This window comes from Athene noctua, unplaced genomic scaffold (assembly GCF_965140245.1).
Source record: "Athene noctua unplaced genomic scaffold, bAthNoc1.hap1.1 HAP1_HAP1_scaffold_31, whole genome shotgun sequence".
Taxonomy (NCBI): Eukaryota; Metazoa; Chordata; class Aves; order Strigiformes; family Strigidae; genus Athene; species Athene noctua.
The window spans coordinates 490028-503854 of NW_027437536.1; the positions used below are offsets into that span (position 1 = coordinate 490028).

The 13827-nt window shown below is 63.1% G+C and overlaps 1 protein-coding gene across 9 annotated transcripts; it reads left to right on the forward strand.

The window, feature by feature from the left end:
• Nucleotides 1-880: 880 nt before the first annotated feature.
• On the forward strand, nt 881-11572 carry LOC141974136 (protein Smaug homolog 2-like). Of its 9 annotated transcripts, XM_074933459.1 has the most exons (14): nt 2068-2107; nt 2391-2505; nt 2914-3039; nt 3827-3937; nt 4693-4838; nt 7745-8194; nt 8519-8770; nt 8854-8963; nt 9061-9147; nt 9724-9937; nt 10048-10130; nt 10227-10351; nt 10595-10675; nt 10952-11572. In XM_074933459.1, exons 6-13 carry the CDS (start codon nt 8029-8031, stop codon nt 10638-10640), a joined length of 1083 nt encoding a protein of 360 aa, XP_074789560.1. In that variant the 5' UTR covers nt 2068-2107; nt 2391-2505; nt 2914-3039; nt 3827-3937; nt 4693-4838; nt 7745-8028; the 3' UTR covers nt 10641-10675; nt 10952-11572. The 9 variants fall into 9 exon arrangements, with proteins under 9 accessions (XP_074789554.1, XP_074789557.1, XP_074789558.1 ...); XM_074933453.1 differs by lacking the exons at nt 2391-2505; nt 3827-3937; nt 7745-8194; ... (6 more) ...; nt 10595-10675; nt 10952-11572 and adding exons at nt 881-1519; nt 5202-5272; nt 5864-6235; nt 6761-7737 and having other exon boundaries at nt 2033-2107; nt 2914-3035; XM_074933456.1 differs by lacking the exons at nt 2391-2505; nt 3827-3937; nt 7745-8194; ... (6 more) ...; nt 10595-10675; nt 10952-11572 and adding exons at nt 881-1519; nt 5105-5272; nt 5864-6235; nt 6761-6834 and having other exon boundaries at nt 2033-2107; nt 2914-3035.
• Nucleotides 11573-13827: the final 2255 nt, after the last annotated feature.

The following is a 13827-nucleotide window of genomic DNA, read 5'->3' on the forward strand; positions in this document are numbered from 1 at the left end:
AGCACAGGGAGATGGTAGCGCCAGGATGACGAGGGTCTCGGGGGAGCGTCACCCCCCACGAGCTCGTCTTACCGGCACGTGTCACCCCAAGATCCGGCATCGCCCCGGAGGGCCGAGCTCCGCCAGAGATTGAAGAAGAGGAGGAAGATGAGGACCAAGAGGCGGAGGAGGACGGTGGAAAGCAACGTGCTGCGGGAGCACTGGGATGGAGAGGGGCCGTCAGTGCCCCGAAGTGAAGGAATAAATTCACTGACGGGGTTTAAAGGCTCCCCCGAGACTGGTGGCACCCAGCAAGGGATGGCACCAGGTCCAGCTGGCACCGAAGCCAGCCCCCGCAGAGCAGGGGAGTTTCCTTCGGTGGGAAGCAGGTGGGATGTGCCCCCTGGTCCTCCAGTGGGTCCAGCTGGGGTGAGGGCAGGGAAATGGGAAGGCGGGGGGGGGGGAAGACCCCAAACCAGGGTGGGGGCTGCTCTGGGGATAAAATCCCCCTCCAAAATGCCCAGTGCCCCCAGGGAAAAATAGAAACGGGGGGCATGGGGTGCCCCGGCTTGGGGTTGTGGGGGGCCAGGATGGGGAGGGAGCTCCACGGCCCTGCTTTGGGGTCTCGGGGTGTCGCCAGCCCCGGAGCTGCTTGGAGGTGCCGCTGGGCTTCATCCCGGCGTGACGCTGGCACAGAACAAACCCATTTCTCCTGACGTTCCCGGACAGGCGAATCCCCCCCGGGGGCAGCACAGCTGGGACTTTTGGGCTACGGAGAAGGGAACAGAGCCCAAACCCGGCCGGGGCAGAGACGTTCCCGGCCGGCTGACGGGATCGGGGTGTTCCCGTGCCCCAGCCTGTTTGGGGCAGGGAGGGGAAGGGTCTGCTCCTCCCTCCTCCGCCACCGGGGCCGGTACCCCCGGCAGTAGGGCGGGACACCCCAATTCTGGGGCGCAGAGCCCGCCACCCCTCGGGGACCCCACCCTCGCGCCTCAGGGCCCCCCCAGAAAGCGGGTGCTCAGCCCCAAGGTTCCGCTCCCCCCACACCCTGCCCTCTCTGGGGGAGGGCGTTAGCGCTGGGGCCGTTGGGTCTGGAGGGGCATTAAGCTCGCTCTGGCGTCACCCCCCCGGCCCGGCCGGATCGGGGGCTCAGGGCTGATGTTTAGCGCCGGGTTTAGCGCCAGGGGCAGGGGCAGCGGGATCTTCAGGGCTTGTTCAGGGCCAGGGCCATCTTTAGGCCCGGGTTCAGCGCCAGGGACATGTCTCGGGCCAGGTCTGGGCCCCGCGCAAGGCTGCGGCTGCCGGGGGTGCCCGCTGCGCCCCGTCCCCCCCCGTCCCGAGGGCCCCGGCGTCCGCGGCGGCGGCTGCCAACAGCCCGCGGGGGCCCCCCCGGTCCTCCGGCGCTCGAGGGGGCGCCCCTGCCCGTTCCCCTGCCCGCCCTCGGCTGGCGGCGCCGGGTGAGTCCTGGCGGGGCCGTCCCTTGCGGCGCTCCCCGAGGGGGGATTCCGGTGGGGCCGGGCCCGGCGGCGGGAGCGGAGAGGTGAGGGGCAGGGAGGGGGTGTGGGCCGAGGGGCAGGAGGGAGAGGAGAGGCCGTGGGGCGGGAGGAGCGGGCAGGGCTGCGGGCAGGGGGGCGGCAGCAGCCCCGGGCCTGCCTGCCGGCCCTCAGAGGGGCCGCCCCGCCGCTCTCTCCCCGCAGGCTGCTCCCGGCCCCGCCGCCCGGCCCCGCGGCCGCTGGCTCCTGCGCCACGGGCTCCGGCACGGTGGGGAAGGGACGTTTCCCTCTCTGCCCTGCCGCCCTCCTCCCCCTCCGCCGCCCAAAATGGCCCCGAGTTGCTCTCAGCCCCCCAGCTTGGGTATTTTCCTCCGGGAGACCGTCCCCTCCCCGCCCCCGCCAGCCCGGGAGCCGTTTTCCTCCCCATCCCGCTAACGGCACGGCGACAGCTGCGGAGGCCCGGAATGAGCCTCTCGGCCGGTGCCCGCCCAAAGCCAGGCGGCCGCCCACCCCCTCTTCCGTGGCCACCTCCTTTTCCCTTTTCTGGGGCTTTTTTTCAGCGACATCCGAACGGATGCAGTTTTTCCCGGAAGCCGGGGTGCCCCCAGGCCGGCCGTCGCGTTTGTGGATAACAGGTGAGGGGGCACCTTTACACCGCGTCACGGTGGGGAAAACGGCACCGAAAGATCCCCCTCCCGAGGGGGAAGGAAGGACTTAACTCGTTATCCCGCTCCTTAATTAGTGACATGAGTTGCTCGCCTGCGCTGAGCTTCCCCATCATTATCAGAGTTGTTTCTAGGAGGGTGGTGGTGTCCCAACCTGTGCTGTGGCTATCGTGGTGCCCCTCACTCTGGGCCTGATTAATCAGAGCTCATAACGAGGGGAGACCTCGTTAAGCCAGGTCTTTCCTCGCTGCAGGATCCAAAAGAACATGTTGGTGGATCTGAACAAGGAGATGATGAATGAAGTGGGCATCAGAGAGGTGGGAGACATCGTCGCCATCCTCAGACATGCCCGAGTCGTGTACAGGCAGGTACGGGGAAGTCTTGCCGGCTCGTTCAGCAGCAGAGTTTTGCCTCGAGCCTTCTTGTTCGCCTCCCCACAGCCTGAGGGGGGAGAACCCTTCCCCGTGGTTTTTTCCTCCGGGAGATGCGCAAGGCGGCCACCGAACGGCTCTGCCCCAGCTCCCCCGACGTTCAAGCCGAGCTGCGCCGCAGCGCCGGTAGCGCTGAGTGCGGGGGGGAGGTTTCTGGGAGGTGAAATCCCCTTGCACGATTAATGTCATTCCCTTCCAAAGGAAGGGCTCAGAGGATGGCTGCCCTCCGCGCGCTCCCGGGGCAAGGACCCCTCCTGAATTCAGCTGACGAGATGGATGCTTGTCCCGCTCGCCCAAGCCCCCGCGGTCCCAGAGCTCGCCCTCACTGCGCTGCCCCCCTTGCAGCCGCCAGCCGGACGATCGCCGCCAGCCTGAGCAGAGACTCGCCTCCCGCCGCCCCGCTCCCGCAGCGGCCCCACGCCTCCTCGATCTCCGTCCCCGTCTCCAACGCACCGGCCGCCGCGAAGGCAGGTAGGGAGGGGCGACGGATCCCGGCGGGAGCAACGCCACAAGCTGCTTTTTGCTTTGTGTTTCCTGCTCAGGGGCCCCCCAGTCAAATTTTAACAGCCCCTTTGGGTCCGGCGGTGGGTTTGTGAGCCAAGCACGCAGCACCCTTGTCTCTGAAATGGAGAGACACGGGTTTGAGGGGGGGTCCCCTCAGCGGGCGAGGCCTCGGCTGCCTGGCTGCGCTCCAGCAAGGTGTCTGGGGGCAGAGTCCCTCAGTGGTCCCTACTGGGACCGGTAGGATTTAACAGCTTTGCTGCCCAAACAAAGAAATAGACTGGAACAGCAAATCTTTGTACTGTTAAGCAGGTATTCCTGGTTAGTGGCACTGGGATCGCCCCGGGGATTGCCCACCATGAGGCCTCCCAGAAATTAGTAAGGGGCATCGGTTTATATGCACACAGATCATGCATATTCATTAGCTTTCCTGGAAGGGATGTTTTATGATAATGAGTGCCCAGAATTCATTCACATAGTCCGAGCATGTGTAGGGAAAATAGGGTGGGGGTCTTTGGCAGTCGAGGGAAGCAGTAAGTAGTCTTCTTCACGGTGTTTGAAGTCAAGTCCAGGTGTCTCCTTCCTCAATCAGCAGAATCACCCTCCCTAGAACAGGGTCTCTGTGTCTCTTTGTTCGAGCCCCCTTATCTTAGTTTGCCCATTCTAGGAGTTGCGCAGGTGTCCACTGAAGGCCTTGAGTCTGCTCTCAGGGATTTCCGTAGGGAGCCTAACGAGCGTCTCAACCTTACCTCAACAGACCTAAACCTAAACCTTACCTAAAGGGACCTCGGGAAGCAGCTGAGGAGAAACTCGACTTGAGAATCAAATGAAGCAAATCACAAGCCAAGATTTCCTATATCACATCCCAGTTTAGTCTCAATAACTGTCAGAAATTCATTTGTTTGAGCCCTGTCAGTGGGGACACAGAGAGTGGGATCAAGTGCACCCGCAGCCAGTTTGGGGGTGACCTGAGGCTGAGCGGGGGAGGTTGATGCTCCAGAGAGAAGGGATCCCAGGCGAGCGGGGCCAGAGGAGGCTGTGAGGGGGACTGGGGGGGCTGGAGCACCTCCCGTACCAGCACAGGCTGAGAGAGCCGGGGTGGTTCAGCCTGGAGAGGAGGCGGCTCCGGCCAGAGCTTAAATCAGCCTTTGCGTGTTTGCAGGGGGCTGCAGGACAGGGCGGGGGGGCTTTTTATCAGAGGGTGCAGAGACAGGCCGAGGGAGAGCGGTGTGAAAGTGGAAGAGGGGAGTTTTCCATCAGAAACTCTTGCCGGGGAGGTTGGTGGGACACGGAACGGGCTGCCCGGAGCAGCTGTGGGTGCCCCCGCCCAGGCTGGACAGCAGAGGGAGCAGCCTGGTCGAGTGGGAGCCGTCCCTGCCCACGGTAGGGGGTGGGTGGTCTTTAAGGTCCCTTCCAGCCAAAGGATTCTGTGATTTTGCGGCTGGGGGCAGCTAGAGGCGGGGGGAGGGTGTTTGCAGAGCCCGGTGCTGGGGGAGCTCTGTTGGTGCCAGGCTCAGAGCTCACTCCAGCCCAGGATGGTGCCCAAGCGCTCGTAAAACCCTCCCACCCCCTGAGGCTCCTTGCGAGGAGAGCTCTCGATTCGCTTTTCCTTCGTCCCCCCAGGATTATGCGACACGGCAGGAGAACGTCCAACGGTCCCGGTAAAACGCCGGCGGGTGACGGCGGAAATGGAAGGGAAATACATCATCAACGTGCCCGGGGCACCACGCCGAGGACGAAGAAAATCCCGCAACAGCAAGCGGCCAAAGGTACCAGCCTTTGGGGGGGTTGATGTTCATTTTCCCTTCCAGAAGGCCAGCTGAGCCCCAAATTAGCCTGTCGTTACGAATCCCGTGAGGATTTTCGCATCCAGAGAGCGACTGGGCAGCAGTTGTGTTATGCCAAGGAGATATTAACTGACCACAAGCTGTAAAGGCTCCACTCGCGCCCGTTTAAGCCTTAGGAAGGAGGGGACGGGTGGCCATCTGCACGCTTTTGACAAGTGAATTTTATTTTGCCGGTGCCCCAATGGTAGGACGGGGCTGAAAAGCCGCGAGCCCTCGGCGCTGACCCGGCACAGCTTCATTTTCCAGGGAAACCTCCAAAACCCCACGTTCTCCTGAAAACTGCAGGTCTGCAGAGGACATCTGTCTTTGACCGGCTGGGAGCCGAGGCGAAAGCGGACACGGCCACAGGAGGGAAGGTGAGAGGACGTGGGTTTTCAGCTGCGGCTCCGTGTAGCCGTCGCTCTCGGCAGCTGGGCCAAACCCCACCGGGATCCCGGCATCAGGGTCCGCTCCCCCAGGATTATATCGGGATTTGCAGCCTCCCGCTCACCGCGGAAGGGCTGAAGGAGCCTTGAAATAACGGGGCAGTGGTGGGGAAACCCCTGGGAAAAGCAGGAGGGAGCCACCAAAGGCAAGTGGATCCCCAATCCCTGGGTGATCCTCATCTGCGCTGCTATTTTGACCCCTTTAATGTGGGGGGGATTCAGGAGGTTTTTTTCTCTCCTCTGGAGGCAAAAAGCTAAGCAGGGAAGTCTTGGGGGTGTAAAACAAGTTGCAGACTCAGCCCCTCGAGACAAATCCGAGGGAATATGATGTTATGGGTGATGCAGAGACCTGCTTTATAGCCTAGTCATTAATTGCCGCAGGCAGCATTTTGCATCGTTACATCCCAAGAGGGCTGGTATCCATCTGGTCTCCATCCCAGGGGCAGAATTCGGGGGCAGAGGGGCAGGGGAGGGTAAATGGGGGTGCGGGTGCTGACGGGCTCCTCTCACCTTGTCTCCCAGCCCGCGGGGGTCTTCAGCAGACTGGGCGATGCCTTGGGGACCGATGGGGACAAAGCCACCGAGAGCGACGACGACTGCTCCGTGCTCCAGTACGCTGGCGTCCAAAAAAAACTCGCCAAACCTCCCCCTAAGGAAAGCTCTGAGCCGGGAGGGACCGTCAAGGCGAAAGCCACCAGTTCGGAAGCCAAACCGGTCCCCGTCACCGCAGCCACCCAGCGACCGGGTCGCAGGAACGCCGCCGGTAGCCGTACGGCAACAAAACCGTCACCGGCGGCGTCTAAAATCGGCGGCGTCAGCGTTGTGGCAGTGCCGGTCGAAGCGCAGGGTGGTGACGGCACCAGCACGAAGGATAAAAGCGAACCCGAATTTTGGGTGAGAGTCAGAAGGACTTGGGGTCCCTGGTGCCCCAGATCATGGGTGCTGGGGGGTCCCTGGTGCCCCAGGTAACAGGTACTTGGGGGGTGGACTCTTGGGTTCCCCCCAGCCAGAGGGGGCTCGGGGGGGCTGACGGAGCCGCCGGGGCCCTGGCAGGCAGCCGCACGCCGCACTACGGCTCGCAGACGCCGCTGCCCGACGGCAGCCGCACGCCCGCCCAGAGCGGCGCCTGGGACCCCAACAGCCCCAACACCCCCTCCGGGTAGGTCCGGGGGGTCCCCCCGTTTACCGGTGTTGCCTTTAGGGTAAGAGCTCACTTGGTAAGAGAGAAATCCCCTTGCGTTCTGGCCGGTCCTCAGAGATCAGAGGGGCGAGGGGCGGCTGGACTTGTCCCTTAATAGGTGTGACATGAAATTGGTATTAATATACCAGTCGGGACTGGGACCCTGATCCGAGCCAGCCCCAGCGGGCACTCAGGAGAAACAGTCAGATTCACGGATAGCACGGTTTATTTTCATGCAGCGTTGACAGGTTCCCTGAGGCTGCCTACGATAAACGCACAAGCTGCAGGTTGGCTCTAGAGCACTACAGCAACCGAGAAAACCCAACCCGGAACGATTGCAGTCCCACACACACAGTTCCCGCGGATGCACTGGGCGTAGCCCCCTCTGGGGGGGCGAGAGCACGAACCCGTGGGTCTGTCCCTCCGCTTTGGTGTCGGGTGGTCGTCCCTCCAAGTTGGGTGCAGGCTTGGGGGGCTATTTGTGGTGGTAGGTCGGGGTGAGCGGGTGGGGCTGGAGTCCAATCAACATTCTGTCAATACTGACCCAGTTTCGTGGTGCCAAGGGGCACGGCGGGCTTCTGTGGGAAAAGGAGGGAGGACGGGAAGCAAGATGGACTTGGTACAGTGGGTGCAGGAGAGAAGGGAGGGTGAGCACAGAGTTTGTGTGTCGCCACAAAAAGTCATATTTGAAGGGAGCCGAGCAGAGGAGGAGATAAAATCCCGAGTAAAAGCCTGGCTGGCTGGCCGGGCCCAAAGAGCTGTGGGGAAGGGAGTTAACTCCAGTTTACCACCAGTGGCGTCCCCCAGGGCTGGGTGTTGGGGCCGCTCCTGTTTAACACCTTCACTGATGAGCTGGACGAGGGGCTCGAGTGCCCCCGCGGTCAGTTTGCAGGTGACACCCAGCCGGGTGGGGGTGTTGGTCTCTCGAGGGTGGGGAGGCTCTGCAGAGAGACCTGGCCAGGCTGGAGCCATGGGCTGAGCCCAGCTGGGGGAGTTTCACCGAGGGCAAATGCCGGGGGCTGCCCTTGGGCCACAACAGCCCCAGCAGGGCTACAGCCTGGGGGAGGAGTGGCTGGAGAGCTGCCGGTCAGAGAGGGACTGGGGGGGTTGAGAATCAGTCGATCAATCCATCGGGGTTTAGCCCCGCGTTCCCCCCACCTCCCCACACGATTGCACAGGGACGCAGCCTCAGTCTCCTCCCTGTCCCCTTTCTTTTGCTGCAGGTGGCATCAGCCCGTGGCCGCAGGAGCCGGCCGAGGCAGGAGTAGCTCTCTCTGGCCCCCCGCCCCCTCCTGCGCCCTGGCAGCACCAACGTCAAGGCCAGCGACATGAAACGGTCACTTTTATCTTGGCGTCCGGGATCAAGAACAAGCTCTGCCTGTAGGAGAGCCAGCCCCTCTGCGAGGCTCTCAGACACACCCTGCCACCCCCCGGGACGGCCGCAGAGCCTTGGCTCTCCGGCTGCGCCAGTAAGGAGCGTTTGCCCGGTGCCGGCGGCGACCCCCCGATGGAGCCTTCGTGCCCCGATGCTGCTCGAGGGCCACCACCTCCTCTCGAGGGGCCCGAAGATGCAGCCACCGAGTCGGGGCCGTCCCGGTCCGCGGCGGCTCCTGAGGAGAACAGGCACCCGCCCTTGTACCCCCCCACCAGCAGCAGCGGGCCGGGGGGAGCAGGTGAGTGGGGCCGGCGGGGGGGCGGGAAGGGGTCTGGGGGGGAATTGAGAGGACAGAGGGGGCGGGAAGGGGTCTGGGGGGGGCACTTTAAGGGCTGAGAAGGGACATTGAGGGTGATGAGGGGTGGGAGGGGGGGACAGGGAGGTGCTGGGCGGGGACAGTGGTTGAGGATGCGCTAGACGGGTTGTGCGGGAAATGTAGGGGACAGACAGAACTTGGGGAGACATTAAGGGGACCGAGGTGGCCACAGAGGACTTGGCAGGGGGGTGTCCTGCAGAGGGGACCCCTTCCCACGCCCTGACCCCTCCCCTCCTCTCCCCCCAGCTCTGCCCTCCCAGCTGCACCCCAGCCCGCTGGAGCCCTCCCTCTCGCTGGTGCCCGGCAGTGCCCAGGGAGGGGGACACGAATGGTTTGGGGGGGGTGACGAAACACCTGTCCCTGTGCACCCCTGCCCACCTTTTGGGGCCCACACCCCCCTGCTCCCCCAAAGCAGCGTGGCCTCTTCAGGCAGTGAACAGACCGAGGAGCCGGCCGGCGGCCACAACACCTTCGAGAAGGAGGGTAGCGGCATGAAAGGTGGGGTTTGGGGGGTCGTTTGGGGATGGGGGGGCTCGTAGGGACCTGCCACCCTGTGTCACACTCCTTTCCCCCCCCCCAAGGTGTCCCCTCCTGGCTGGAGAGCCTGGGGCTGCAGAAATACACGGCGCTTTTCTCCCAAATGACGTACGAGGAGATGATGAGGCTGACGGAGCATCACCTCGAGTCGCAGGTGACACGGGGTGTCCCCGTCCCCCCCATGTCCCCAAATGAAGAGGGAGACACTGTCCCCCCCTCCCTGGTCACTCTGACTCTGCTTGTCCCCACAGAATGTCCCCAGGGGCGCACGGCAGAGGATCCTCCTCAGCATCCAGAAGCTGCGCGAGCGCCCGAGCATCCTCAGGGCACTGGAGAAGGTGGGACGGTGACAGGGTGGCCCTCGGGTCCCTTGGGGTGGCTTTGGGGAGGCCCTCAGGTCCTCAGATGTGGCCCCGGGGTGGCCCATGTCCCCTTCTGCACCCCAAGGGCTGGCACGGGGTGTCCTTGTTCTCTTGTGTCCCCAGGAATGGCACAGGGTGTCCCCCACATCCCGGTGTCGCCAAGGGAGGCACAGGGTGTCCCTGCTCCCCCTGATGTCCCCAGAGATGGCACAGGGTGTCCCCCATTGTCCCAGTGCAACTTGGGTGGCACAGAGTGTCCCCAAGTGTGGCATAGAGCGTCTCCCGTGTCCCTCATTTCTCCGGGGGTGACCCAGAGTGTCCCTCATGTTCCCAGGGCTGGCACAGGGTGTCCCTCGTCCTCAGATCCCCGGGGGGAACCCCACATCTCTGATACTCCTCCCCGTGTCCCCAGCAGTGGCACAAGATGTCCCTGGTCACCCCTCCCTGTGTCCCCAGGACTGGGGTGGGGGGGTTTGGGGTGTGTGTCCATGCTCTCCCCCTCAGTCCGCACGTTTCCCCCCCCTCCTTAACACTCCCCCCCACTGTCCACAGCACATCACAGGGGGGGGAAGCCTGTTGCCGGCACTTCAGGAGCTGCAACAGATCATAGTGACCCCCATTAAAGCCTTTTGTGCCCCCCTGGCTGCTCCCACCCAAAACGACACCTCTGACCGGGCCCCCCCAGGGGCCACCAACGCCCAAGCGCCTGCAGCCCCCGTCCATGAGAAGGACATCCCGGGGATGTTCACCCGTGTCATGGGCAAAGGTGAGATACACCACTCCCCCCTCCCCCAATTCTTTTTTTTTGGGGGGGGCGGTGGTGGTGTGTGTGGAATCAGGGTGTCTGGGTCCCTCCCTGACCCCCGACACCCCCAGTTTGCATCCAGCTTCTGGATTCGCCACCGGACGAGAACTTCACGATTTACCTGCAGCTCCTGGAGAAGTACATGGTCCATGAGGTACGGGAGGGCTGGGGAGATTTTGGGGGGACTGTAAGACTTGGAGGGGGGCTATAGGTCTGTGTGACCCCCCCATGTGCCCCCTTCCACCCCCAGGCGTTCACAGAGACACAGACGAGGAGGCTCCGCACCTGGTGGTGGCAGGTCCAGAGGCTGCTCCGCACCTTCCCAGTCGCTACCCGTCGACGGCTCGCCCCAGGCCCTGCTCGCCTTCCCCCAGGGTACGTCTTGGGGGGGACACGGGAAGACAAAACCTTGGGGCACCCCCAGTGGGGGAGGAACCTGTGCTCCCCCCCTCCCCTCCGCACCCCCCATCCCACTAGGGCGAGGGAAGATGTTCTGGTCGTGGTGTGGGAGGTTTGGGGGGTTCAGAGTGCCTGGTCCCCTCCCTAGGAGGGTTGGGGGGGTCGGGTACAAATCTTGGGGCCCCCCCTTACCCCAGTTTCTGTTCCGCCCCCACTCAGAGCGTCCCCTCCCCGGCACGAACCTGGAGATCAGCCCCACACCTGAGTCGCTGTTCAGCATGGTGGAGCAAGTGCTGGGCGGTGAGGGGGGGCCCGGGGGGGGCAAAGGGACGTGAGAGGGGTCCGGGTATGTGGGGGGGGTCCAGGGACAGGGTGGGGGCACGGGGGGAGACAGAGCCATGGCAGGAGGGAGTATGGGGGACACACATGGGGACAGGGTGAATTTGGGGACACGGAGGAGGATGGGGAGCACGGGGGGGGCGCTGGGGGGGGCAGGAAGGGATTTGGGGGAGGGGAGGGGTGTAAGGGGATGTGGACCCCCCCAAGTACCCTCTGACACCCCCCATCCCCCCGCAGATGGCTCAGACAAGACCTCACCATCTGATGGCGCCGCCCCCCTCCCCAAATAGGGGGGTCCCCAGCATGACCCCTCCCCCCATGACCCCTCCCCCACTCCACGGGGGGGTGTCACCCCCTCCATGACCAGTCTCGCTCGGTTCCACCCCCCCCACCCCCAAAATAAGCGGCGGGGAGGGGGGGTGGGGAGTAACACAGACACCCCCTGCCCCCCCTTTACCCCCTCTCCCCCATTTTTGTCGGTTTTCACCGTTTTTAACAATCCCAAATCTTTGCGGTTTTGATGGGTTTTTCAGTTTTTATTCCTTTTCTCTTCATTACTGTATCAGTACCCCAAATGATATTAACGTATATTAATACGCATTAATAATATCATTATTATTTACAGCCCAAACTGAGGGACACGGCGATGCCCCCCCTTCCCTCCCCTCCCCCAGGGTGGGGATGCCCCAGGACCCCTCCCCCGTCGGTACAGCCCCCCGCCCCCCCTTTGTACCCGCAGCGCCGCGGCCCTTTGCGATAGAAAACGTTATTTTAGACACAAGTTGTTAGGAATAACTTTAGTTCCGGCTGTGGCTACTAACCCTGACTACGTTATTAAAGAGAAAACCAGAAACACCCCCCAAAGTGCCTGGTTTTTCCCCAAAACGGGGAGGGGGGACACGCCGCTCTGTCGCTGGAGGAGTCGGAGGCGTCGCTGGGGCTCTCGTCGTCCTCCGAGGCCTCGCTGGGGTCAGGCGGGGGCTGTGCGGGGTCCCCCCCTCGCTGCCCCCCCGGACTCTTCCTCCTCTTCCTCTCCCTCCTCCTCGTCGCTGTTGCTGCCCAAAATCTCCTCCCGGTCACGAGCGGCCCGGGCGGTGTCACTGCCCCCCCCGGCGGTCCCCCCAGCCACCTTCCTCCTCATCTTCGGCCTCATCCTCTTCCTCGCTGAGGGCCGAGCCCCCCCACCCCTCTCGCTGCTGCTCCCGGAGCCTTCGGCCCCCTCCTCCTCCTCGCTGCCCTCTCCCCCTTCGCTCTCGCTGCCTTCCTCACGCTCTTCGGCTGGAGGAGGAGGAAGAGGAGGAGGGGAAGAGATTATGGGGGAGGGCGTTGGGGGGGCCCCACACATTCTGCGCCCCCGGGTCCCCCTGTTTGGCTGATTAGGGATATCGATTAACCTCCGACAGCAGAGTGGAAAGAGCCGGCGTCTTCTGCTGCAAATAACTCCAGAGTGTGGGGAATAATACAGAGCCCACGGAGTGAGACAAGGGAGAGCAGTGCAACCAGGAGAGCACAGGGCAACGCCTCAGAGCATCCCTGCCCGAGAGAGAGCACAGGGGTTAAGGCAGATCCCTCAGCCCTTGCCCCCGCTGCCAGCCCCCAGCCCCGCGGGCAGCCCCGGTTCCAGCGAGGGTTTGCAGAGCCTGGCCCGGGCAGGGGGAAATCCTACGCGGTGCCTCCGCCCGGAGCTGAGGCCTCCAGAGGCGCTGGGAGCGGGCCCGGCCTTCTAGCCCCAAAAATCTGCCCTGCAGAAAGACTTGCACTTTTTTTCAGTGGAAACATCTGGTTTGGCTCTCCTGTTGCATTCCACCCAAAGCCTGGCCAGGGCTCTGCGGCTGAGACCAGAGGAATTTCTACCAAGCTGGAATACGTGGGTCCTCAGCCTTGAACAAGGATGCGAAAGGAAAGTTGGATACTTTGTCTCCTGACACATTCCGTACAGATTATATCTGGTGTCTAAGCTGCCTCTTTCCCTGGCGAGTTTCCCTGCTTTATTAATGACCACATGCTAAGGTAGAGGCTTCAGCCCGGGGCCTGTTGCTCAGGCTGCAGCATTTCAGTGCTTGAGCACTGTTTACACCAGCACAGGCGGGTGGTGATACCTCAGTGCAGCACCCACGAGCACGGTGGGTATCAGTTATCACATCTACAGGATTCACCTACGGGGCAGCTCTGCCCTGGGCCGCTTGCCAAGCCTGAGCACGTCACAGGTGGATGCGGGGCAGGGATGGGGGATGCTCGGGGGGCCCTGGGGATGCAGCACAGGGAGATGGTAGCGCCAGGATGCCGAGGGTCTCGGGGGAGCGTCACCCCCCACGAGCTCGTCTTACCGGCACGTGTCACCCCAAGATCCGGCATCGCCCCGGAGGGCCGAGCTCCGCCAGAGATTGAAGAGGAGGAGGAAGATGAGGACCAAGAGGCTGAGGAGGACGGTGGAAAGCAACGTGCTGCGGGAGCACTGGGATGGAGAGGGGCCGTCAGTGCCCCGAAGTGAAGGGATAAATTCACTGACGGGGTTTAAAGGCTCCCCCGAGACTGGTGGCACCCAGCAAGGGATGGCACCGGGTCCAGCTGGCACCGAAGCCAGCCCCCGCAGAGCAGGGGAGTTTCCTTCGGTGGGAAGCAGGTGGGATGTGCCCCCCGGTCCTCCAGTGGGTCCAGCTGGGGTGCGGTGACTTGTGGAAAACAGACTCTCCAACACGAATAGAGTTATACGGCAGGGGTGGTTACTCCAGTGCCGGGGTGCAAGGGGATTTCTCCACAAAGCCTGCCGCAGGCAGCTGGCATCCCTTGCTTGCTTCATCAAGTTGTTTAGAGAAGTACGACACTGCCCTTCTATCTGGTCCCAATTTTTGGGCCAGGACCCCTGGGGCTATTCCCCGTTTCTCGAGGGAGAATAACCAGACAGCTGAGTGATGTCTGGTTAACCCGGAGCAGGGGCATCCATCAGCTGCTTCTTCAGCTGACGGAATGCTCTGAGCGCCTCTCCGTGCCGAGTGAGGGTTTCCGATTTGATTTTAATAGCTCACCGAGGGATTTTTTGTACCAGGAGTCCGTAGTTACATACCCACAGGCGACACCTCCGGGTCGTTCCTAGGATCGCGCAGAGCTCTTTA